Here is a 26,323-nt window from a genome sequence, read left to right as displayed (position 1 = left end):
AATACACCCATAATAAATCAAAAGTAGTCATAATAGGCCTAATAAAGCATTTAATTGTCTCTAAGATCTAAAATCTCGCTCTATTATCTAATCATTTTTTTAGCAAACGAAATTTTCTGAAATTGAAATAGATTATATGACTAGACTTAGATCTAGAATCTGCTACTTAAATTAAATTGTAAAAACTTTATACAAGCATGTAGTTGATATTATCCTAATTTATAAAAGGCCATGTGCGCTCTTCTCTCTCTCTCTCTCTTTCTCTGTCCGCAAAAAATTTTCGCCGGACATCACGTCAGAATCGGCAGCGATATATCGAGAACTTTTTACGGACTTTTGTTGAAAATAATATGTTAGATGTTTTAAATGTTTAACCACAATTTTACTTAAAGAAGAAAAATAAAAATTAAAGGCGTATTCGAATGTAGAGAAACAGTATTATTTATGCAACCGGAAAAGCATTAATACATGTGAAAAAGAACGCATAAAACTGTGACGTCGCTATTGCTTATACATTAACTAATGACGTCATCTGCTGTGTTTTGAATAAAAAGAAATGAACTATTTCATTCAAATTTGATTTAGATCTACGTACACTATGAAATGTATACAATACAATTTTTCCGGCCTAAACTCATAAAATTTATTTTATGTATTTGGATTCTAGATCTAGACTAGATTCTAAATCTAAATCTAAATCTACGCCTACGCAATAACTAGACTAGATCTAGACGTAGACGCTAAGATCTAGATTTAGACTCTAACTTCTCTAAAATCAATTCCAAAAATAAATTTCTATATTAGGACTAAACTATTTCAAGACTTATTTATTTTATACAAAATCTTTGTTTGGAACTGGCTAATTTGAGATAAAAAAATTAATTTGAAAGAATAGGCATATTCGCGTAAGTTAAGATTTTAAAATACGTGTTTCATTCTCCGAATATTATAAGGTGCCTAAATAGCGGAGATGTTAGTGTACATTAAACCACGCAGGTGGTGCGGGTTCGAGACACACCAAGTCAACTTGGTTAATGTATTTTTTTTAATTATGCTCGGGCTAAACTTAAAAAAAAAATTCTTTTAGGAATCTAGATCTAGATCTAGATTGTCGGGTGTCCGATAGGGCACTTCCCGGCGCCGCAGGCGCTTCAAATTTGGCAGGATCTTGCCTTGGGGCGACAGAACACGGGGGCCGGTTGGCCGAAAAGTCTACGATGAGGGGGTCAAAACTGACCTCGACTGACCGGTACCTTATATGAGCTATAAATTAAAAAAAAAATGTCCACGGAGGAACCTCTTCATAACTCTTGAGGTCGTAGACCGACCCTCGGGCGAATTAATTAAGCATTCAAATTCTCAATGTTTTCGAAAGCCTAAGCGAAGCTGGGCAGCATGCCTAGTTGTAGTAGAAGGCTTTAATAAATTACTAAGGCCTACCTACTTTGTTGTCTTTTTACAGCAATATGTATCTGATACTGGACTGAGTTTCATTAAATTCAAATTCATATCTAGTAATTGGTCTACTAAGTTTTTGTAGCCTTATAGTAGTACAATAATCTAGATCATACCAGCCAACAACAAATAACCACATTATTATTATTTGGTTAATGATTAGGCTAAATTTTTTTTTTAAATCCACTGTTTATAAAAGAAACAAATCAAGCTAGAAACATAATAAGTGAGATGGTTTAGAATAATAGCAATGGACCCAGTCTACAATTGATACAATTGCAGGTCTACATAGGGCCTACAGTCTAGTAGTTTACTGTAGGCACCTAGTGTGTAGCTAGTATACTAGTGTGTAGCTGTCCAGAGTTAAGATTCTTAATGCCTTAATGCTTTCCCCTGATAAGCCGTGTGTGCTATAAATGACATAACATGACACCGAGGTGAGAAGTGTTGAGGGGAGAGCAGTGGGACTTTCCCCTTTGTTCTCCCTGCTGGGCCCTGAGGGTCAAAATTATATAAGAAATACTATCTCTGTGGGGCTGGGTATCACGGAGGTGAGACATTTTCAGGGGAGGGCAGGGCAGACTCCTCTTTGGTTTTATTGTGGGCTAGATACAGGTGGGGGCAGCCATCATGAGGGTTGAACGTCAGTATTAATGTGTCTGATTACTTCCCTGCTGGATTATAAGGGTCTTAAATTGTATAACATGCTACCCAGATTGGTTATTACCCATGGAGTATATTAGCCGTTGTAGTGTGGGTTTTGTAGGAGTTAAGTGGTCTCACGTTTGCTACAGTAGATAACCTCTAATATATTACTGCATTTGATCAGCTTCGTCTACTTAAACTCTAAACGCAAACGGTATTACTAACAGTATTTTTATTTAGAAATTTCGGCCACATATTTATATTATCCACGAAACTGTCAATAACTGTATAAGGATCTTCAATTCCTAAGAGTTCAAGTTTTTTAATATTTTTCCTTTTCCGCGGGCGCGATTCTTTACATACGGTGAACACGTCCAGCGCTGGTGAACACGTCCAGCGCTTGCGAACAGCTGATTGTGTTTACGTCTGATGTACACCACTGTGGCGGCGGGCGTAGGTATCACGTGATTTAGGTCACGTGTTTGCAAGGACTCTATACTTAAGACTTAAGCAAACGAGTCGTAGAATCTAGATCTAGATAATTCTATCTCGATCTAGATAATTTCCGACCTTCATTATTTTATATAAATATTTGTTTGGCTAATTTAAGATAAAATTTAATTTGAGAGTTACTACTACTAGACTTAGATCTAAATCTAGATCTATGCGCGTAAATCAAGTTGCATAAGGAGACTCAAAGTATTAAACGGGCGTCACGAGTTAAATAGCTAAGTTGTTAGTGTAAGCGGCTTGCATTCAGGTGGCACGGGTTCTAGACCAATACGTCAATGAAATTAATTTTTTTTTCAATTTTTTTTTAAAGATGTGAATGATAAAGTTGCCTATCTGAACTTGGCGGGATACAGGGCAGGTGAAGTAGAGTTCATCTGTTTCTTTGTCCTAAGTATATGAAGGGATAGTGTGGTCAGAGGCATGCTCGGCTGGAATCGTTTTTTTAAACGATAATAACATGTCTGAGACTTGGCGGGACACTGGGAAGGTGAAGTAGAGTTGAGTAGGTCACATGTGACGTCAGTATATGAAGGGATAGTCCGAAATCGGTGTTTTTGGTGTTTTTAAAAGATAAAATTAATTTTAAAATCTTGCACGGCGTAGTTACAATTAATAAAGTTATAAAATCCTGCCTGTCTGGTTTTTTTCGGACTTTACTAAAGATTGGATGTATTTGATGTTTTTATGGACCTCTCAAATACCTTTGAGACTTTTCTCGCTGGGGTCCATTGGATGCCTGATTATTTTTTTATGAATGAATTAAAATTTGAACCGAATTAGTAGGCATTTCTATCGAACAAGTCATCACGTTCAATAGCGCGTCATCACGTTTCAATAGGCGCGCAATGGCTTTTAGAACTGTCCGAATTTTCGCTCCGGCGTTTCGATCTAGACAGACAGACAGACTGACGACAGAGGAAGCGAGTTAAATAAAAGCTTGTAAAAATGTGTGACTGCCTGCATTCTCTCTTTATAACAAATAGTAGGTAAAAAGGCCTTTAAAATGGAGAGGCAGTGTACACAGCGTACATGCTCGATCACTCTTTCAAGTGCCCCCCCCCCCCCCCCGGAGAGCAAAGTCTGGAAGAAACACTGCTCCCAATTATTATTAGGCCTAGTAATAGATGTTACCGAAAATATCAAATCCCTATATTACATTATTAGTTAATGTACACGTTGCATGTAAATGAATTAGTAATTTTGCAACATTTATTTAAAGGTCTAATAAATTTTCGTGATCGTCAAACAATTTGGAGGGGGGGGGGGGGAGAGAGAGGGGGGGGGGGGGTACGTCAAAAGTGGACGCGTGTGGACGGGGGGGGAGGGGGTGTCTAAAATTCCAAATTCCCGAATGTTCGTGGACGTCATAAATGGATGACCCCTTGCCCAAAATAAATACACAATAATAATGAAGTCATCGATACTCGATAATAAAGACAATACCGCATTTTAAGTGGTTTGCGTGCATAATTTCTTTCAGGCAGCTCTTCACCGGTAGAACGTCTAAGCTCCCCCCCCCCCCCCCGAACGCAATAGAATTTATTTAGAAAATATATTGGCAAAAGCAGGAAACAGGTCTAGATTATAGAAGTAGGGTCTACCTTTAGTTTGTATGATCTGCAAATACAAACCTGCTTTTCATCCCGGATGTTGTGGGGTCACTTTAAATTTTTTTTCAGGGGACACTGGTAAAAGAATATTTTTTGTTTTTCCGGGGGTGAACGTCAAAGCCCCCCCCCCCCATCCCCCGGACGCAATATAATTTAATTAGAAAATATATACTTTTACCAGTGTCGGCCTCCCCCGCCCTGGATAATTTTATTCGCCCCTGCAAAAATTCAAGTGCCCCACACTCGGAAAAAAGACTGAAAGAAACACTGTCTGCGTGAGTGAGGTTTATCTTCCAAAAGTAGGAAACGGGACTAGATTATAGAAGTAGGTTCTACCTTTAGTATGTATGATCAATAAATATGACCATTGTTTCTTTCAGACTATTTTCTCCCCGAAAGGGGGTACTTGAAATTTTCGGGGGTAGGGGGCGGACACTGGTAAAAGTATATTTTCTATATAAATTTCATTTTTAAAAATCTCGTTCGGGGGGGGAGGGGGGGGGGGGTGAGCAGTTTATCTCCCCCCCCCCCTCCCCCCGAAGAGATACCTGGAAGAAACTCTGCAATACGCTTTAGTACAATTAATTTCTTTTCTTAGTGATAAAGTTTATCAACTCACATATCCAGTAAAAATCCGTCCAAGTTTAGTCGGCGAAAAAGCCACCCCCCCCCCCCTCCGTCTAGAAAAAAACACTAATCACAGTTTCTTTATATAACCAAGGTGGAAAAAAGTTAAATCAGCTCGTAGCCGTTAAATTTCCGAAATTCGACTGTTTATAATTCAAAATAGCAGCTTAAAAAAGTCCGCCCCACTACCCCCCCCCCCCCCCCCCAGCTACAAACAAGTTTGGCCAACATCTAGATTCTAGATCTAGATCTAGAATAGATTCTGTTGAGACCAAGTTAGTTAGGTCGTCTGAGTCTAGATTTAGAATTCTAGATCTAGATCTAGTAGTTAAGGGGAGATAAATGTATAACTCTTCAGAATTTTTTTATACAGATGGTAGGTTCCCTTATTTATTGTTTGCGGGGTAAAAGTAAAATGCTTTATGAGCCTAACGTTTGAGTGTTTTAATTAAATTAGATTTAATTATTGGCTATTTTATAACCAATTAGAGACACAAAACATTATTTCCGATTTTAATTACTAGATCTAGAATCTATCTAAATCTAGACCTATAACTGTTTTACTTTATCAAGGTCAGTGTTAGATCTCTATATTATATCTAGATCTATGTTTCCATTTTTGGCAAGTCAGACAAACTTCCCCATTCAAAATGGCGGAATATGTCGGTCTAGATCTAGGATCTGGACTAGATCTAGAATCTAGATCTAAATCTAGTCTCTGATTGTCGTTGTAAACCCGTGGATATCTAAACCGCTGTCATAGTCTTTGAATTGGAGATCCAAGGTAATATCTAGATCTAGGATTTCTAGGTTTAGTCTTCTTAGTCTAGTGGCTTAGTTTACTAAGTCTACTGGACTCCAGTAGACTGGAGTCTACTCTTATCTCAATTCTAGATCTAGACTAGATCTAGATCTAGTCTAGATCTAGATCTAAATCTAAATCTAGTCTAGATCTGAATGTAGATATTAGATCTAGGATCTAGTCTAGATCTAGAATCTAGTCTAGATCTAGAATCTAGTTTCTAGAGTCTAGATCTTGGCCTAACACAGTAACTAATATATGACGATGACGATAGGCCTAGCCCTAGGCCATTTATATTTATTATTTGTCCTAAGTATTTTAGTACTAGATCTATAATCCAGATCTAGATCTATATCTGGAGTCTAGATTCTAGATAATCCTAATATGTAAAAGCCCATGTGCGCACTTCTCTCTCTCTGTCAGCAAAATATTTTCACCGGATATCACATCAGAATCTTCAGCGATATATGGAGAACTTGATACGGATTTTTGTTGAAAATAATATGGTAGATGTTTTAAATGTATAACCACAATTTTATTTAAAGAAGAAAAATAAAAAATAAAGGCATATTTGAATGTAGAGAACAGTTTTAAGTTTTTATTATGCAACAGGAAAATGTTTATAGTTGTGAAAAAGAACGCATAAAACAATGACGACACTCGCCAAATGTTTACACAAAACTCATGGAGTCATCTTCCGATTTTAGAATATAAAGAAATGAACTATTTCATTCAAATTTGATTTTGATCTACGCACGCTATGAAATATATATTACACAATTTTCTCGGCCTAAGCTTATAAAATTTACGGTATCTATTTGGATTCTAGATCTAGAGATTCTAGATCTAGACTAGATCTACGGAAAAACTAGACGTAGACGCTAAGATCTAGATTTAGACTATAATCTACTCTGGAATCTATTCCCATAATACATTTTTATTTTAAAAGACAAAAACAATATAACTGCCTTTGAACAGCCGGGTTTTTAACGAAATGTTTTAAGTCTCTTAATTTTAAGTCTCTTAATCAGCGAGTGCATTTAATATGGTATGGTTACCGATGAAGAAATGAACTATTTCATTTAAATCTTGGGGTCGGCGTGGTTGAGTCGGTAAAGCTCATGCTTGCTAAACCGAAAAGTCTCGAGTTCGAACCCTCGGGCAGATGAGGCTCGTTAACTGGGGACAGCCACTCTTCTAGGAGAGACAACTCCAAAATTAAAAACTGCTGCCTTGTAGTTTGTTCTTGGTTGGATAAAGGCTATGGAAGCAAATCCAAAAAGAAAAGCAGGCTGAAATCGGAGTCAATGGCCTCAATGGCGCATAACCAGTTGACACGTAACGCTTAATTGTGTTGGAGGCGTGGTCGAGTCGGCAAAAAGTTCATGTTTGATAAATTCGAACAAAGTCTCAAGTTCAAACCCACTGGCAAATAAATCTCGATCCCCTCCAACACTAATAATCAAGAACGAAGAAGAAAAGATTTAAATCTATAGATCTATACATAAAAACCTAATAAAAATAAATCACTTTAAAAAAAAGAAGACTGCAATTGAATAGTCGAGTTTTTAACCGAATCATTTAAGTCACTTAATCAGTGTGTGCCTGTGTTATGTTAAATGTGTCGGATTTTTAGCTAATTAGTTATTTCTTTGCTTTGTCACTAATATCGTTCAGCGTGTAGTAAAGCACATTGCGTTTTGACCAATAACTATTTTATAAATTTTTTTTTCTCAAACAAGTGCAACATTTAAAAATATATAGAGGCCTATAACTATAACTCATGTGAAACGGGTACCGATGGCTAGTATAATATAATAAGATCTTTATTCTAGATCTAGTTGGCCCTAATTATATTAAAATCAACCAATACTGTTACTAGAATCTAATACCTAAGTAGTAAGTACTAGATTCTAAGTACTAAGTACTAACTAAGTATAAGTAGAGCTATCTAGATCTAGAATCTAGATCTAGATCCTAAGTACTGTAGTACTAGATTTTAAATTCTAAATAGTAGGCCCTACTAATCTATTTATTAATTTAGTAGTTGATCTAATAGGCTAAATAAATTAAATAAAATAATAGTTTTTTTTTTATAATTATGCTTTTGCTTTAGGTATGTTAAATCGGCTGAGGCTAGTAATGTGAAAAGAAAGTGCCTCATTAAATTTTAGTAGGCTAATTATTTATTTCACATTTTAAGGAAGATTTATGTTTTGAAAGCTACAAAAGTGTTTCAAAGTTTGATTACCAGATTTAGATCTATAATTTATAATAAATTTTATTAGATGATTATTGATTAGAATCATTAGATCTAGATCTCTAGATTTCTAAATCTAAGATTTTCTAGATCTAGATTCTACCTTTAAAAATAAAAAAAAAACCAATATACTTGAAGTTGAAATCTAGATCCTAGATCTAGGCCTATAAAAAAAAAGGTAATCTATCGTTTTAGGTACGTAAGTGTAAAATCGGCAGAGTCTAGTAATGTGCAAAAAAGTTGCCTCATTATTAGGGCTTTATAGAGGTATATTGTGATATATTTGTGTCAATATTATAGATAACTGAATAATAAACCAAAATCAATGGCTATATATAGATATATCAATATAGTATAGGCTAGAAATTGACTTTAAAAACAGCAGTGTTTGCGAGCAAGATTTGCTATTTAAACAGTGACCATCTGTAAGTTAGAGTGGTTTCCCCTGAATCTCTAACTATAAGATTACAAAATAAACCGGGAGTGATCTCCCCTAAACTTTCTCGAATATTCTTATATAAAACAACAGGGGATGGGAACTCCATTTTAAATACTTAAAGTTTTTAAAATAGAATAAAATCTCGTAGAAAAAAGAATTGCACACCAAGTGAATGCCAAATGAATGTGCATAATAGTGCGCAATATTATTAGTTCTTTATAAATTTACATGCGTTTTTTGAGAAATCGGAAATAGCGTAAATTAGTGCTTCCGGTCAACGGAAATTACTCATAATTTGACAGAAAGTAGAGAATTAGATCTTTTACTTACATGTGAAATTTCATTTATCTATCTTAAATAGTACTCAAGTTATAGGCTTTTGAAAAATTCAAAGTAGAAAAAGTACCACTTCCGGTTATCGGAAATCGCTCAAAAGTTGATCAGGATCTACGATTTTGATAAAATACTTATATATGAAATTTCATCAACCTAGCTGTAATGGTACTCAAGTTATCGTGTTTACACACAAACAGACACACAGACAGACACACAGACATACGGACAAGATTGCAAAATTATGTTTTTCCGTATCAGTGAGGTGTTTTCTTTTGCACGATACAAGACTTTCTCTATACGAGAAAGTGAAAAAAACTTAAACAAGATGGCTTTAAATGAGCTGGGTTGCATCTGCTGATAAAAACATTGCTAGATCTAGTCTTTATTTTTTACTGAAAAGTTTTAATATAATTGTTTAAAAACAGGTACATTAATGGGATGATTTTAGATCCTGATGTCCGATAATCGACTCTTCCATAAAATAGGTGTGTTGTGTTGTTAGTAGTATTGTAATCTTGACTAATTTTATGGTTAGAAATTAGGGTTAGGCGTATGGTAGGGTTAGGGTTAGGGACAGGGTTAACATTGACATGAGCCAGCCATGTGTGTATTTAACTAACTACCAGTAACCTAACACCCCTTTTTTAAAGAAGATTCTATTATCATACACTGGTATAAAAATTTCCCCCGCTAATGAAACTAGGAATTTTGTTGTTTTACCTAAATAGCAATTAAGCAATATTTAGCATGAGTGGAATTTCTTTTTAATTACCTACCCTGGCTTAATTATTAAACATTTTAATTAATTAGTTATATTCACCTTTACTGTTATTAAAATGTATCCATTTTTTTCTAGGAATCTAAGCGAAAACATCATTTGACATTTATCCATTTAATATGTTTTAGCAGTGTGCGTGTATTATTTTCTTTGTGCTCTTTTGTTGGCATATGAAAAAGAGTAAAAACTTTGCCAACTATTAAAAAATCTTACATAAAAGTCATTACATAAATAGACCCTAATGCACGGGTATGTTATTGTTTACTTTTATGTTTCTAGATTCTATAGCGATGATGGAAGGACTGACACACTACCAGATGGCTTATACTTATATTATAGATTATGCAAAAAACAAACATCCAACAAATTTTTAAGTTATTAATTTATTGCCATTGGCCAGAATTTTTATTTCTTTATAGATCTTCTTGAAAACATTGAATCTAGAATATTTACACTGACATTATTATGGTTGTGCAGGGAGTTTTGGGTATTAGGGTGAGTGTTTTGAAGGATTTTGTGGCCTCAGAGGAAATGGATTGGAATTAATAATTATATATTATAGTTAACTTAAGATTATTCTGATAATGTTCTTCTCCAGTGAACAGCATCAAAATTCATCTAGGCCAGCGGAGCTGTAAGATAAAATGTAGGTGCAGTTCATCGACTGATAAAGGAAACACTGAGTAAAATAAGCATGGAGTTCCGAGATTTACTGGAGATCCACCGCACTAGACTCCAAGAAAATGTTGATCCTGACAAACTGTACCAAGCCCTGGAGCAGGATAAAGCAATAAGTGGTGAGGAGATCTTACAACTAGAAACTCTGCCTACTAAGTCTGCTCAGGTGGGCAAACTACTGGATCTATTGCTAACCAAAGACAACTCTGCACTGCAAAGTTTTTACTTGGCACTGCAGAACATGTACCAGCCACTTCTCACAGCTATGTATGAGGAGCCAGTAGGGACACAACAAGGTAATCATCAGGTTTTCTAACAATTTTTTTTTTATCTTTGTCAAATGACCATAGTTTAATCCAGTACTTTATTATCTCCACAGAATCCTTTTCCCCATCTGTAACATCTGACTCAGAAGATGATGTTGGTCGTGGACAGGTTGCTACAAGTAAATAAAATTGTTCATTTAGAAATTGAAAGTAATTTGTGTGTTGGGGAGCTAAAGTACTTGTATATAGTAGAAGTTTTTTTTGTATATTTGGAGTATTTGTGTTGTAGATTTTTGTCTTTGAAGAGTAAGTGTGATGTACAATATATTAAGTGTGATGTTTTTTATATTGGGAGAGAGGATTTTTTATTTCAGTTGTCAACTATCATGATTGAACACTGCATTTACACTTGGGCCATGTATACTAAACATGTTGATAAAAATAACCATGGCAATAAGTGATGTAAGGATGTTTTGTCTAGGTTTGTCTTTGTTTGCTTATAAAAGATGTGTGAACAGTGAACTAGTTGGAACTGTTTATGTTAATAAGTGAACCATACTCAGTAGCTAATGTTTATATGTTCACAGCTTAATACTAAATTAAATTCTAGATCATCTTGATTTTGTTTTCCTTGTCCTTTGTGACCTGTAGTATTGCTAAGCATAACTAGTGTTCAGATCTAGTTTAATACTGGTAGAAAATATAAGTCTATCAAGCCAATGGTCAGTGCTTCCCATTTTTTTCACTTGGGTAATCACCTAGGCTGTAACAATATACTCAGTTTATTCTGAGTATCCAGAAAGTTTTTTTTTTAATTTAAAAGACTTTGCGGTACACTTCAGATATTTGTATGTTTTTTTTTTAAAATTTAAATGACTTTGCGGTACACTTGAGATATTTGTATTCATCCAGATAGCAGGGACAGAAATATGATTATAACTTAAATCCAATATGTTGATTTTTTTCAGTTGCTATTTCAGGTCTTATTTTTTTTCAAGCCCAGACTATTCAAGGAAGTTCCAGATTTCATTCAATTAAATGGTATTTGCAATATATTTTTAGGTGCTCGACTTCAAGAATTTTCAAACAGATCCAAAATGACGAAGATAATTCCATCGCACCAGTATGACCCTAACAGTACTGTGAGCAGTAGCTACCCTACGTTTAGGTAGGTCATAACAGATAATTTTATAGCACCATCTAAAAAGATGGTAAGTCAGTAGAATGTCTTTGAATCCACCCAGCTCTGATGGGTACCTAACACATGTTAGGGAAAGTAAAGTTAGCACTAAGCCCCGCCCCTTTTACTTTCTCTAATATGAGTCAGATACCTAGCCTGTATTTCTCACCTTATGTTCTGATTGATATTTTCAGCTACTAAACCAAAGTACAATAGTTAAGTTTAAATCAAACCTTAATGTTCCATTGTTAAAACGAGGTCGGTCTTCTTGATTAATACGTAAAAGTAATGCTTACAAGTCTGACAATGTTCAAATGACCATGAAACATTGTTACAAATGGAAACCAGGTATTTTCATTTAAGGCAGCCATCATTACCAAGTCAAAGGTAAAAACGGGTCAAGCTACAGCATAATTTAACTATGCCAATTTAGATGTTGAGTGTACACAATAAAGGTCCAATGAAGATGGATGTACACAAGATAAGGTCCAATTAGGATGTTGGGTGTACACAAGATAAGGTCCAATTAGGATGTTGGGTGTACACAAGATAAGGTCCAATTAGGATGTTGGGTGTACACAAGATAAGGTCCAATTAGGATGTTGGGTGTACACAAGATAAGGTCCAATTAGGATGTTGGGTGTACACAAGATAAGGTCCAATTAGGATGTTGGGTGTACACAAGATAAGGTCCAATTAGGATGTTGGGTGTACACAAGATAAGGTCCAATTAGGATGTTGGGTGTACACAAGATAAGGTCCAATTAGGATGTTGGGTGTACACAAGATAAGGTCCAATTAGGATGTTGGGTGTACACAAGATAAGGTCCAATGAAGATGTATTGTGTACACAAGATAACGTCCAATTAGGATGTTGGGTGTACACAAGATAAGGTCCAATTAGGATGTTGGGTGTACACAAGATAAGGTCCAATGTAGATTTATGGTGGGAGCATAACATAAGGTTTAATAAAGATGTTGCATTTGATAAGTATATTCCTTAAGTGTAGACTTTGGGCAGTGTTTTTTGTCCACCAAATTTTGCAGAGATCACTCAAGTCCTTTATCTACAAGTATGGATCATAATTCAGCAAGTCTAGCTTCACTCTATGACACTTATGGTGTACCAAGACATGGCTACCAAGATCGTTATTATGACTGGTTTTTTAAGCAGTTTGAGTGTGCCTTTAAGGAACTGCAAGTCCTAAAGCAACAGAATGCTGAAATGATGGGCATGAGAGAGCGCTATGATCAGGTACACCATATTTTTCATCATCAGATTTTTTTTTCTGGCATGTAGAGTAACAGGTTGTCTCAACATTTTATCATGAGTTCTCTCAGGTGTCTTACATAGGCTCATCTGATAACTGATCCAAATATTTACTCACTTTCTTAGTTTTCAAACAAGCGTGCCGCTTTTCAGGGATAACTTGAACTTCCCGATTTGAGAATAATATTTTCCGCACCATATTACAATTTAAAAAATAATCGAGAATGTTTAAACGTGAAATTTTTTACTGCTTATTGTCTCAGATCATTTGCCTGGTTTTGGTCCCAGATCATTTTGCTGCTTATTCTTAATCCTTGATACTCCCTGTGGAGTATAGGGCAGCAACAAATCTTCACCATTCCAGTCTTTCTAGGGCGAGCCACTTCAATTCATGCCAGGTCTTACCAGTTGCCTGCACTTCTTCTTCCATCTCTCTCCTCCATGTTCCCAGGTGTGGTTCTCTGCTGGAGTGAGCATGATTTCCAGATCTTAGCAAGTCTGTTGAAAGCCTGTGCTGCCATTGCTATTCTGATTTTACTGCTTATGGTCCTAGATCAATTAGTTTACTGCATATGGTCCTAGATCATTTTTTTTACTTCTTATGGTCCTAGATCATTTTTTTTTACTTCTTATGGTCCTAGATCATTTTTTTTTACTTCTTATGGTCCTAGATCATTTTTTTTTACTTCTTATGGTCCTAGATCATTTTTTTTTACTTCTTATGGTCCTAGATCATTTTTTTTTACTTCTTATGGTCCTAGATCATTTTTTTTTTCTGTTTATGGTCCTAGATCATTTTTTTTTTCTGTTTATGGTCCTAGATCATTTTTTTTTACTTCTTATGGTCCTAGATCATTTTTTTTTACTGCATATGGTCCTAGATCATTTTTTTTTTCTGTTTATGGTCCTAGATCATTTTTTTTTACTTCTTATGGTCTTAGATCATTTTTTTACTTCTTATGGTCCTAGATCATTTTTTTTTACTTCTTATGGTCCTAGATCATTTTTTTTACTGCTTTTGGTCCTAGATCATTTTTTTTACTGCTTTTGGTCCTAGATCATTTTTTTTACTGCTTTTGGTCCTAGATCATTTTTTTTACTGTTTATGGTCCTAGATCATTTTTTTTACTGCTTTTGGTCCTAGATCATTTTTTTTTACTTCTTATGGTCCTAGATCATTTTTTTTACTTATGGTCCTAGATCATTTTTTTTACTTCTTATGGTCCTAGATCATTTTTTTTACTTCTTATGGTCCTAGATCATTTTTTTTACTTCTTATGGTCCTAGATCATTTTTTTTTACTTCTTATGGTCCTAGATCATTTTTTTTTACTGCTTATGGTCCTAGACCTTTTTTTTATACTGTTTATGGTCCTAGATCATTTTTTTTACTGCTTATGGTCCTAGACCTTTTTTTTATACTGTTTATGGTCCTAGATCATTTTTTTTACTGCTTATGGTCCTAGACCTTTTTTTTATACTGTTTATGGTCCTAGATCATTTTTTTTTACTTCTTATGGTCCTAGACCTTTTTTTTATACTGTTTATGGTCCTAGATCATTTTTTTTTTACTTCTTATGGTCCTAGATAATTTTGTTTTTACTTCTTATGGTCCTAGATCATTTTTTTTTTACTTCTTATGGTCCTAGATAATTTTGTTTTTACTTCTTATGGTCCTAGATCATTTTTTTTTACTTCTTATGGTCCTAGATCATTTTTTTTACTTCTTATGGTCCTAGATCATTTTTTTTTACTTCTTATGGTCCTAGATCATTTTTTTTTTACTTCTTATGGTCCTAGATAATTTTGTTTTTACTTCTTATGGTCCTAGATCATTTTTTTTTTACTTCTTATGGTCCTAGATCATTTTGCTACTGATAGTCTGCAGGTTAGTACAGGCATATAACAAGATGCAAAAGGCTTAAGGAAATTAATTCCTTGTACATTTTTACTTTCATTTTTTAACATATAGGCAAATAAGCCATCCAAAATTTTGTATTAGAAATGAAGCAGTTATCACACTTTCTCAACTGCTTATGCAAACAGATTTGACTCTACTGTGTGTTTCATTATTGGTTGCTATAGTAGCTAGTGTCAAGTTAAGGAAAAAATCAATACTCTTTTCCCATGAGCTGTTTTGTGTGGAGTCATCATTATTTTTAGATCTCACTCTTCTAGTCTTCCTACTCAACTTCTTATTTGTTTGTAGTGGATTATTTCTTACTTGTTTGTAGTGGATTATTTCTTACTTGTTTGTAGTGGATTATTTATTATTTGTTTGTAGTGGATTATTTCTTACTTGTTTGTAGTGGATTATTTCTTACTTGTTTGTAGTTGATTATTTCTTACTTGTTTGTAGTGGATTATTTCTTACTTGTTTGTAGTGGATTATTTCTTACTTGTTTGTAGTGGATTATTTCTTACTTGTTTGTAGTGGATTATTTCTTACTTGTTTGTAGTGGATTATTTCTTACTTGTTTGTAGTTGATTATTCCTTACTTGTTTGTATTTGTAGTGCATTATTTCTTATTTGTTTGTAGTGGATACTTCTTATTTGTTGGTAGTGGCATGATTCTTATTTTGATTTGATTTTTTTTCCTTTGTTTTTTGTGGGTGAATAACTGAATTTTTCTGATCACAAAGCTGCTGCTCAGCAAATTTTACTTTATTTCAAACAAATGACTAAAAAGTGGGGAAAAAAAATAAAAACCTTTTAAAACAATCTTTTAAATACACTGATAATAAGAAAAACAACCCACATTTCTTGAATAAAAGCTTTTGTCACTAAAATATGTAAGAGATCTCATGAACAACCAAAGATTTTTTTTAGCCTGGGTGCTACAGTACCTACATTTTTTTGTTATTAGTCAAGCAAATACACATATGCTCAATAAGATTTCTAAAAAAAATGGTTTAAAAAAGAATTTTTTTTTGTTGTCATTGTTACGTCCACCATATTTCATATTGTTTTTTTGCGTATCATATTCAAACTACTATGGTAAAATCTTTCAAAAGTATGTATCATTTGAACGCTCAAAATTAGATGGCAAATTTTCATAGATCAACAAAAATTTCCATGTGGTTGTACTCAAAAGACATGAAAAAAGCTTTCTGGCAATATAGAAGAACATGAGGTGTCTATTTATAGTTTTGTATTTGTTTTATAGCTGCAAATATTCACAATATTTAGTCAAAGTATACCCATACATGCATCACACAAAAATTATTTTTAAATATAAATAATTTCCCAATAATAAAAAATACATTTTTGAGTTTAAAAATGGACATACTTTTAAAATTAGGTCAAACCTCAATATCAACGTCGGTCACCCAAATACTCAAAATTAGGTCCTGTATGCAGCCTTAAAGAAAGCAAATTAGTTTTATTTTTTTATTTTCAGTGCATTTAAAAGCTTTTTATTACAATGGTTTTTATGTTTTTTTTCTTTAATCCATCTTTACACTTAAAACAAGAAAAAAAATGTCAGCTTATAAAACATTTGACTGGACTGTCAAGTGCTCTCAGACATGTCCTCATAGAATTCATCTCCTTTATTTATCAGGTAACAAAAGAAGTGAAACACCTGCGAGGTATGTATCAAAGTGAATCCCAGTGTCTGCAGAGAGCTACAGCTGAAATTGACTCATTGAAGGCTCAACAGGGGGAACTTGTGTCTGAGAAAAAGCATCTATTGGATGAAGTGGCAGAGCTACAGAAGCTCAGGGCTGAGGACAAGCAGGAGCTCTCACAGTTACGGCACCAGCAGAAAAAGGTAGGCTTTGGTGGTTAGCTCAGGGATGTGACTTTTCCGAATTTTAGCGGAAATCAAATTTTTCCGTTTTAGTTACGATTTTCCTCCGCTGATTTAATTTTCGCCGAATTTTTCCGCCGACTTTCAATTTTCGCCGAATTTTTACAAAGTTTTAAAAATTAGGAAAAAAAAACGGAAATGTCTTCTACGGAAAGGGCCGACATGCTCATTCCACTTATTCGTATTTAAATCGACAACTACTGTACTTAGGTCAAACGGACACGCGAATATGCGCATTTCTTTTCGATTGGTCGATTGCGCTAGGTCTGGCGGTGCTAGATCAAGATTAAATGTAGATTAAGATTCGGAATTTCGGCGGACTTAAGAATTTTTCAAAGCACAATTTTTTAGTCCAAATTTTCCGCTGATATTTTGAGTTAACTTTTTATAAAAAAAACACGGGAATAGGTAATCTAAAATAATAGTTATTCAACTGAAACTTAAATCTCTTAAGCCTGGTAATCTAGCTATTTGATATACCCTAATTTAGGGCCTATCTATCGGTATTTTAACCCGCCTAAATCTACAGTTTCTCTCTGATTCTATTTTATTTCGCAATCTCAAATTAATATTGCAGGGATGTGACTTTTCCGAATTTTAGCGGAAATCCGATTTTTCCTTTTCAGTTGCGTTTTTCCTCCGCTGATTTTATTTTCGCCGAATTTTTCCGTTGACTTTCAATTTTTGTTGATTTTTTACGAAGTTTTAAAAATTAGGAAAAAAAAACCGGAAATGTCTTCTACGGAAAGGGCCGACATGCTCATTCCACTTATTCGTATTTAAATTTAAATCGACAACTACTGTACTTAGGTCAAACGAACACTCGAATATGCGCATTTCTTTTCGATTGGTCGATTGCGCTAGGTCTGACGGTGCTTGATCAAGATTAAATGTAGATTAAGATTCGGAATTTCGGCAGAATTACGAAGTTTTCAAAGCACAATTTTTTAGTCCAAATTTTCCGCTGATATTTTTAGTTAACTATTTATCAAAAACACGGGAAAAGGTAATCTAAAATAATGCAGTTATTCAATTAAAACTTACATCTCTTAAGCCTGGTTATCTAGCTATCGATATAGCCTAATTTACCTATCGGTATTTTAACCCGCCTAAATCTAGAGTTACTCTCTGATTCTATTTTATTTCGCAATCTCAATTTAATATGGAAATCCTTGCTAAAATTGACTATGAGGACTAGACTAACCCTCCCCACCTCGTACTAACGGTGGTTCTTGTGACCTCACCTTGACCCCAAGTACGTGTTCGGTACTGCTTGTGGGGGGAAAAAATGACGTCACAGTCAATTTCAAATAGCTGTTCCTGCAATACGTATGCTTCGTAGGCCTACAGATTTAAAAAAAAATACTAAACTCAACGTGACTACGATCGTGTCTCGTTTGTGGAAGAAAAAATACGTTCAGAGGTCTTCCATAAATAACGTCACACTCGTAAGATAGTGTAACGTCATATTTTTGCATTAAAAAAAAAGTAATGTTAGAAAGAAATGCATTTTAGCCGCTATTACGAGTTTTAGAAAACTGTTGTAAAACATAGAAATTGAATAAGATACCTTATGTTGGTCGACCTCAGTCAATATTTTAGAAAAAAATCGATGTTTTAAAAAAAATTCAAATTCAATTCGAGGGGGGGGGGGGGTCTGGATTTTGTAGGACAGAGGGGAGGTAAATATCGTCAAAAAAACGTGGATGACCCCTAACAATTTACAGCTATTCTAAAAAAACATAAATATCGATGTGGCTTGGCTATCAAAATGATTTACTTTTGTTCACACGTCAGACCCTTTCTAATTTTAGCTAACCTGGTCCAGTCATTTTTTCATCACATGAACCTAAAACTTTCAAATTGTAACTAATCTTAATCTAGGCTCTTTACAGTTAAAGACAAATATTTTTACCAATCCAATCTTTAAAAGAATATAGGGTATTAGGCCCCCTATTTAAAATTGAAAACAGGAGTACATCTAGAATCTACACCAGATTAGTAGGCCTACAGTTTAAATTAAATGGTAAAATAAAACATAATAGCTACTTTTGTTACATTGTAATTTTTAAAAAAGTTGTTTATTAGGTAAACATTAAATTGCAATTAGACAAGACTTTCAATGTTATTTTAGAGTAACATTAACTTCTTGTATTTAGAATATTAACTTCATAAAACAATTTATTAGTACAGTAACAGTATGAAGCTGCTTAACCGCGATAAAAAGTAGATAAAGCATATTGAGTTATTATCCGAAAAAAATTTCCTAATTTTTTTTCCTGGTCTGGTCACATCCCTGATATTGAAATCCTTGCAAAAGGTGACTATGAGGACTAGACTAACCCGCCCCACCTCGTAGTAATGGTGGCTCTTGTGACCTCACCTTGACCCTAAGTACGTTTTTGGTACTGGTTGTAGAAAAAAATGACGTCACAGTCAATTTCAAATAGCTGTTCCTGCAATACGTAATCTTCGTAGGTCTACATATTAAAAAAAAATATACTAAACTCAACGTGACTACGACCATGTCTTGTTTGAGGAAGAAAAAATACGTACAGACTGTTTTTAAATTTTTAATAAGGGGTCTTCCATAAATAACGTCACACTCGTAAGATAGTGTAACGTCATATTTTTGTATTTTAAAAAAGTAATGTTTGAAACAACTGCATTTTAGCCGCTATTACGCATTTTGAAAAACTGTTGTAAAACATTGTAATAGAGATTGAATAAAAAAACCTATGTTGGTCGACCTCAGTCAATATTTTAGAAAAAAAATCGATGTTTAAATAAAAAAAATTAGCTGTTAGCTAGATCTTAGGATACAGTTTGATATATGCTCTGTTAGCTAGATCTTAGGATACAGTTTGCTATATGCTCTGTTAGCTAGATCTTAGGATACAGTTTGATATATGCTCTGTTAGCTAGATCTTAGGATACAGTTTGCTATATGCTCTGTTAGCTAGATCTTAGGATAAGGTTTGATATATGCTCTGTTAGCTAGATCTTAGGATAAGGTTTGATATATGCTCTGTTAGCTAGATCTTAGGATAAGGTTTGATATATGCTCTGTTAGCTAGATCTTAGGATACAGTTTGATATATGCTCTGTTAGCTAGATCTTAGGATACAGTTTGATATATGCTCTGTTAGCTAGATCTTAGGATAAGGTTAGATATATGCTCTGTTAGCTAGATCTTAGGATAAGGTTTGATATATGCTCTGTTAGCTAGATCTTAGGATAATGTTTGATATATGCTCTGTTAGCTAGATCTTAGGATACAGTTTGCTATATGCTCTGTTAGCTAGATCTTAGGATAAGGTTTGATATATGCTCTGTTAGCTAGATCTTAGGATACAGTTTGCTATATGCTCTGTTAGCTAGATCTTAGGATACAGTTTGCTATATGCTCTGTTAGCTAGATCTTAGGATAAGGTTTGATATATGCTCTGTTAGCTAGATCTTAGGATACAGTTTGATATATGCTCTGTTAGCTAGATCTTAGGATAAGGTTTGATATATGCTCTGTTAGCTAGATCTTAGGATACAGTTTGCTATATGCTCTGTTAGCTAGATCTTAGGATAAGGTTTGATATATGCTCTGTTAGCTAGATCTTAGGATAAGGTTTGATATATGCTCTGTTAGCTAGATCTTAGGATAAGGTTTGATATATGCTCTGTTAGCATATCTTAGGATACAGTTTGATATATGCTCTGTTAGCTAGATCTTAGGATAAGGTTTGATATATGCTCTGTTAGCTAGATCTTAGGATAAGGTTTGATATATGCTCTGTTAGCTAGATCTTAGGATAAGGTTTGATATATGCTCTGTTAGCATATCTTAGGATACAGTTTGATATATGCTCTGTTAGCTAGATCTTAGGATAAGGTTTGATATATGCTCTATTAGCTAGATCTTAGGATAAGGTTTGATATATGCTCTGTTAGCTAGATCTTAGGATAAGGTTTGATATATGCTCTGTTAGCATATCTTAGGATACAGTTTGATATATGCTCTGTTAGCTAGATCTTAGGATAAGGTTTGATATATGCTCTGTTAGCTAGATCTTAGGATAAGGTTTGATATATGCTCTGTTAGCATATCTTAGGATACAGTTTGATATATGCTCTGTTAGCTAGATCTTAGGATAAGGTTTGATATATGCTCTGTTAGCTAGATCTTAGGATAAGGTTTGATATATGCTCTGTTAGCATATCTTAGGATACAGTTTGATATATGCTCTGTTAGCTAGATCTTAGGATAAGGTTTGATATATGCTCTGTTAGCTAGATCTTAGGATAAGGTTTGATATATGCTCTGTTAGCATATCTTAGGATACAGTTTGATATATGCTCTGTTAGCTAGATCTTAGGATAAGGTTTGATATATGCTCTGTTAGCTAGATCTTAGGATAAGGTTTGATATATGCTCTGTTAGCATATCTTAGGATACAGTTTGATATATGCTCTGTTAGCTAGATCTTAGGATAAGGTTTGATATATGCTCTGTTAGCTAGATCTTAGGATAAGGTTTGATATATGCTCTGTTAGCTAGATCTTAGGATACAGTTTGATATATGCTCTGTTAGCTAGATCTTAGGATAAGGTTTGATATATGCTCTGTTAGCTAGATCTTAGGATACAGTTTGATATATGCTCTGTTAGCTAGATCTTAGGATAAGGTTTGATATATGCTCTGTTAGCTAGATCTTAGGATAAGGTTTGATATATGCTCTGTTAGCTAGATCTTAGGATAAGGTTTGCTATATGCTCTGTTAGCATATCTTAGGATACAGTTTGATATATGCTCTGTTAGCTAGATCTTAGGATAAGGTTTGATATATGCTCTGTTAGCTAGATCTTAGGATACAGTTTGATATATGCTCTGTTAGCTAGATCTTAGGATAAGGTTTGATATATGCTCTGTTAGCTAGATCTTAGGATACAGTTTGCTATATGCTCTGTTAGCTAGATCTTAGGATAAGGTTTGATATATGCTCTGTTAGCTAGATCTTAGGATAAGGTTTGATATATGCTCTGTTAGCTAGATCTTAGGATAAGGTTTGATATATGCTCTGTTAGCATATCTTAGGATACAGTTTGATATATGCTCTGTTAGCTAGATCTTAGGATAAGGTTTGATATATGCTCTGTTAGCTAGATCTTAGGATAAGGTTTGATATATGCTCTGTTAGCTAGATCTTAGGATAAGGTTTGATATATGCTCTGTTAGCATATCTTAGGATACAGTTTGATATATGCTCTGTTAGCTAGATCTTAGGATAAGGTTTGATATATGCTCTATTAGCTAGATCTTAGGATAAGGTTTGATATATGCTCTGTTAGCTAGATCTTAGGATAAGGTTTGATATATGCTCTGTTAGCATATCTTAGGATACAGTTTGATATATGCTCTGTTAGCTAGATCTTAGGATAAGGTTTGATATATGCTCTGTTAGCTAGATCTTAGGATAAGGTTTGATATATGCTCTGTTAGCATATCTTAGGATACAGTTTGATATATGCTCTGTTAGCTAGATCTTAGGATAAGGTTTGATATATGCTCTGTTAGCTAGATCTTAGGATAAGGTTTGATATATGCTCTGTTAGCATATCTTAGGATACAGTTTGATATATGCTCTGTTAGCTAGATCTTAGGATAAGGTTTGATATATGCTCTGTTAGCTAGATCTTAGGATAAGGTTTGATATATGCTCTGTTAGCATATCTTAGGATACAGTTTGATATATGCTCTGTTAGCTAGATCTTAGGATAAGGTTTGATATATGCTCTGTTAGCTAGATCTTAGGATAAGGTTTGATATATGCTCTGTTAGCATATCTTAGGATACAGTTTGATATATGCTCTGTTAGCTAGATCTTAGGATAAGGTTTGATATATGCTCTGTTAGCTAGATCTTAGGATAAGGTTTGATATATGCTCTGTTAGCTAGATCTTAGGATACAGTTTGATATATGCTCTGTTAGCTAGATCTTAGGATAAGGTTTGATATATGCTCTGTTAGCTAGATCTTAGGATACAGTTTGATATATGCTCTGTTAGCTAGATCTTAGGATAAGGTTTGATATATGCTCTGTTAGCTAGATCTTAGGATAAGGTTTGATATATGCTCTGTTAGCTAGATCTTAGGATAAGGTTTGCTATATGCTCTGTTAGCATATCTTAGGATACAGTTTGATATATGCTCTGTTAGCTAGATCTTAGGATACAGTTTGATATATGCTCTGTTAGCTAGATCTTAGGATAAGGTTTGATATATGCTCTGTTAGCTAGATCTTAGGATACAGTTTGATATATGCTCTGTTAGCTAGATCTTAGGATACAGTTTGCTATATGCTCTGTTAGCTAGATCTTAGGATAAGGTTTGATATATGCTCTGTTAGCTAGATCTTAGGATAAGGTTTGATATATGCTCTGTTAGCTAGATCTTAGGATACAGTTTGCTATATGCTCTGTTAGCTAGATCTTAGGATACAGTTTGCTATATGCTCTGTTAGCTAGATCTTAGGATACAGTTTGATATATGCTCTGTTAGCTAGATCTTAGGATAAGGTTTGATATATGCTCTGTTAGCTAGATCTTAGGATAAGGTTTGATATATGCTCTGTTAGCTAGATCTTAGGATAAGGTTTGATATATGCTCTGTTAGCTAGATCTTAGGATAAGGTTTGATATATGCTCTGTTAGCATATCTTAGGATACAGTTTGATATATGCTCTGTTAGCTAGATCTTAGGATAAGGTTTGATATATGCTCTGTTAGCTAGATCTTAGGATACAGTTTGCTATATGCTCTGTTAGCTAGATCTTAGGATACAGTTTGCTATATGCTCTGTTAGCTAGATCTTAGGATACAGTTTGATATATGCTCTGTTAGCTAGATCTTAGGATAAGGTTTGATATATGCTCTGTTAGCTAGATCTTAGGATAAGGTTTGATATATGCTCTGTTAGCTAGATCTTAGGATACAGTTTGCTATATGCTCTGTTAGCTAGATCTTAGGATACAGTTTGATATATGCTCTGTTAGCTAGATCTTAGGATAAGGTTTGATATATGCTCTGTTAGCTAGATCTTAGGATAAGGTTTGATATATGCTCTGTTAGCTAGATCTTAGGATACAGTTTGCTATATGCTCTGTTAGCTAGATCTTAGGATACAGTTTGATATATGCTCTGTTAGCTAGATCTAAGGATAAGGTTTGATATATGCTCTGTTAGCTAGATCTTAGGATAAGGTTTGATATATGCTCTGTTAGCTAGATCTTAGGATACAGTTTGATATATGCTCTGTTAGCTAGATCTTAGGATACAGTTTGATATATGCTCTGTTAGCTAGATCTTAGGATAAGGTTTGATATATGCTCTGTTAGCTAGATCTTAGGATACAGTTTGCTATATGCTCTGTTAGCTAGATCTTAGGATACAGTTTGATATATGCTCTGTTAGCTAGATCTAAGGATAAGGTTTGATATATGCTCTGTTAGCTAGATCTTAGGATAAGGTTTGATATATGCTCTGTTAGCTAGATCTTAGGATACAGTTTGCTATATGCTCTGTTAGCTAGATCTTAGGATAAGGTTTGATATATGCTCTGTTAGCTAGATCTTAGGATACAGTTTGATATATGCTCTGTTAGCTAGATCTTAGGATAAGGTTTGATATATGCTCTGTTAGCTAGATCTTAGGATACAGTTTGATATATGCTCTGTTAGCTAGATCTTAGGATAAGGTTTGATATATGCTCTGTTAGCTAGATCTTAGGATAAGGTTTGATATATGCTCTGTTAGCTAGATCTTAGGATAAGGTTTGATATATGCTCTGTTAGCTAGATCTTAGGATAAGGTTTGATATATGCTCTGTTAGCATATCTTAGGATACAGTTTGATATATGCTCTGTTAGCTAGATCTTAGGATAAGGTTTGATATATGCTCTGTTAGCTAGATCTTAGGATACAGTTTGATATATGCTCTGTTAGCTAGATCTTAGGATACAGTTTGCTATATGCTCTGTTAGCTAGATCTTAGGATACAGTTTGATATATGCTCTGTTAGCTAGATCTTAGGATACAGTTTGATATATGCTCTGTTAGCTAGATCTTAGGATAAGGTTTGATATATGCTCTGTTAGCTAGATCTTAGGATACAGTTTGCTATATGCTCTGTTAGCTAGATCTTAGGATACAGTTTGATATATGCTCTGTTAGCTAGATCTAAGGATAAGGTTTGATATATGCTCTGTTAGCTAGATCTTAGGATAAGGTTTGATATATGCTCTGTTAGCTAGATCTTAGGATAAGGTTTGATATATGCTCTGTTAGCTAGATCTTAGGATACAGTTTGCTATATGCTCTGTTAGCTAGATCTTAGGATACAGTTTGCTATATGCTCTGTTAGCTAGATCTTAGGATACAGTTTGATATATGCTCTGTTAGCTAGATCTAAGGATAAGGTTTGATATATGCTCTGTTAGCTAGATCTTAGGATAAGGTTTGATATATGCTCTGTTAGCTAGATCTTAGGATACAGTTTGATATATGCTCTATTAGCTAGATCTTAGGATAAGGTGCTGTTATTTGTAGGCTAGCAGCGAAGATGCTATGGGTGAGATGTATGCGTCCATGGTTGAGAAATATGAAACACTTGACAAGGATTATGACATGCTGAGAGAGAAATACTCCCAGCTGGCTGGCAGTCACAGTGCTGCCCTGAGCCGATTGGATGGGCTGACAGAAGAGATGATGGCTCTGAGGGCCCAACTGGAGGATCAACAGAACAAGAATGATGCCCTAACCCAGGAGAGGAATGGCCTGAAGCAACAGTGTACAAATGCTATCAGAGAGTGGAACCAGGTACTTATTACCCTTGAACCTTGTCATAAGTCTCAGTGGTGACACTTCTTAATAGTTAACCTCAGTAAGTGGTGACACTTATTAGTTAACCTCAGTAAGTGGTGAAACTTCTTAATAGTTAACCTCAGTAAGTGGCGACACTTGTTAGTTAACCTCAGTAAGTGGTGAAACTTCTTAATAGTTAACCTAAGTAAGTGGTGACACTTGTTAGTTAACCTCAGTAAGTGGTGACACTTGCTAGTTAACCTCAGTAAGTGGTGACACTTGCTAGTTAACCTCAGTAAGTGGTGACACTTCTTAATAGTTAACCTAAGTAAGTGGTGACACTTGTTAGTTAACCTCAGTAAGTGGTGACACTTGCTAGTTAACCTCAGTAAGTGGTGACACTTGCTAGTTAACCTCAGTAAGTGGTGACACTTCTTAATAGTTAACCTAAGTAAGTGGTGACACTTCTTAATAGTTAACCTCAGTAAGTGGCGAAACTTGCTTAACCTCAGTAAGTGGTGACACTTGCTAGTTAACCTTAGTAAGTGGTGACACTTGTTAGTTAACCTCAGTAAGTGGTGACACTTCTTAATAGTTAACCTCAGTAAGGGGTGAAACTTCTTAATAGTTAACCTCAGTAAGTGGTGACACTTGTTAGTTAACCTCAGTAAGTGGTGACACTTGCTAGTAGTTAACCTCAGTAAGTGGTGACACATCTTAATAGTTAACCTCAGTAAGTGGTGAAACTTGCTAGTTAACCTCAGTAAGTGGTGAAACTTGCTAGTTAACCTCAGTAAGTG

General features: G+C 34.6%; 1 protein-coding gene across 3 annotated transcripts in view; it reads left to right on the top strand.

Annotated features, from left to right (window-relative positions):
• Positions 1-5,485: 5,485 nt before the first annotated feature.
• The window catches only part of LOC131955904 (disks large homolog 5), a gene marked incomplete at its 3' end in the record, with an annotated part of 63,438 nt that continues 42,600 nt past the window's right edge, over positions 5,486-26,323 (top strand). For all 3 annotated transcript variants that reach the window (XM_059320213.1, XM_059320212.1, XM_059320211.1), the window contains 7 exon segments: positions 5,486-5,634; positions 10,064-10,439; positions 10,523-10,588; positions 11,472-11,577; positions 12,637-12,844; positions 16,422-16,631; positions 25,269-25,538. In XM_059320213.1, coding sequence (XP_059176196.1) covers positions 10,160-10,439; positions 10,523-10,588; positions 11,472-11,577; positions 12,637-12,844; positions 16,422-16,631; positions 25,269-25,538 — 1,140 coding nt within the window.

The sequence above is a fragment of the Physella acuta genome, unplaced genomic scaffold, assembly GCF_028476545.2.
Source record: "Physella acuta isolate Inbredline_101_S28 unplaced genomic scaffold, ASM2847654v3 ptg001114l, whole genome shotgun sequence".
NCBI classification, from domain to species: domain Eukaryota; kingdom Metazoa; phylum Mollusca; class Gastropoda; family Physidae; genus Physella; species Physella acuta.
The sequence above is the reverse complement of the archived record's forward strand: the minus strand, read 5'-3'. Positions and strand labels throughout refer to the sequence as shown.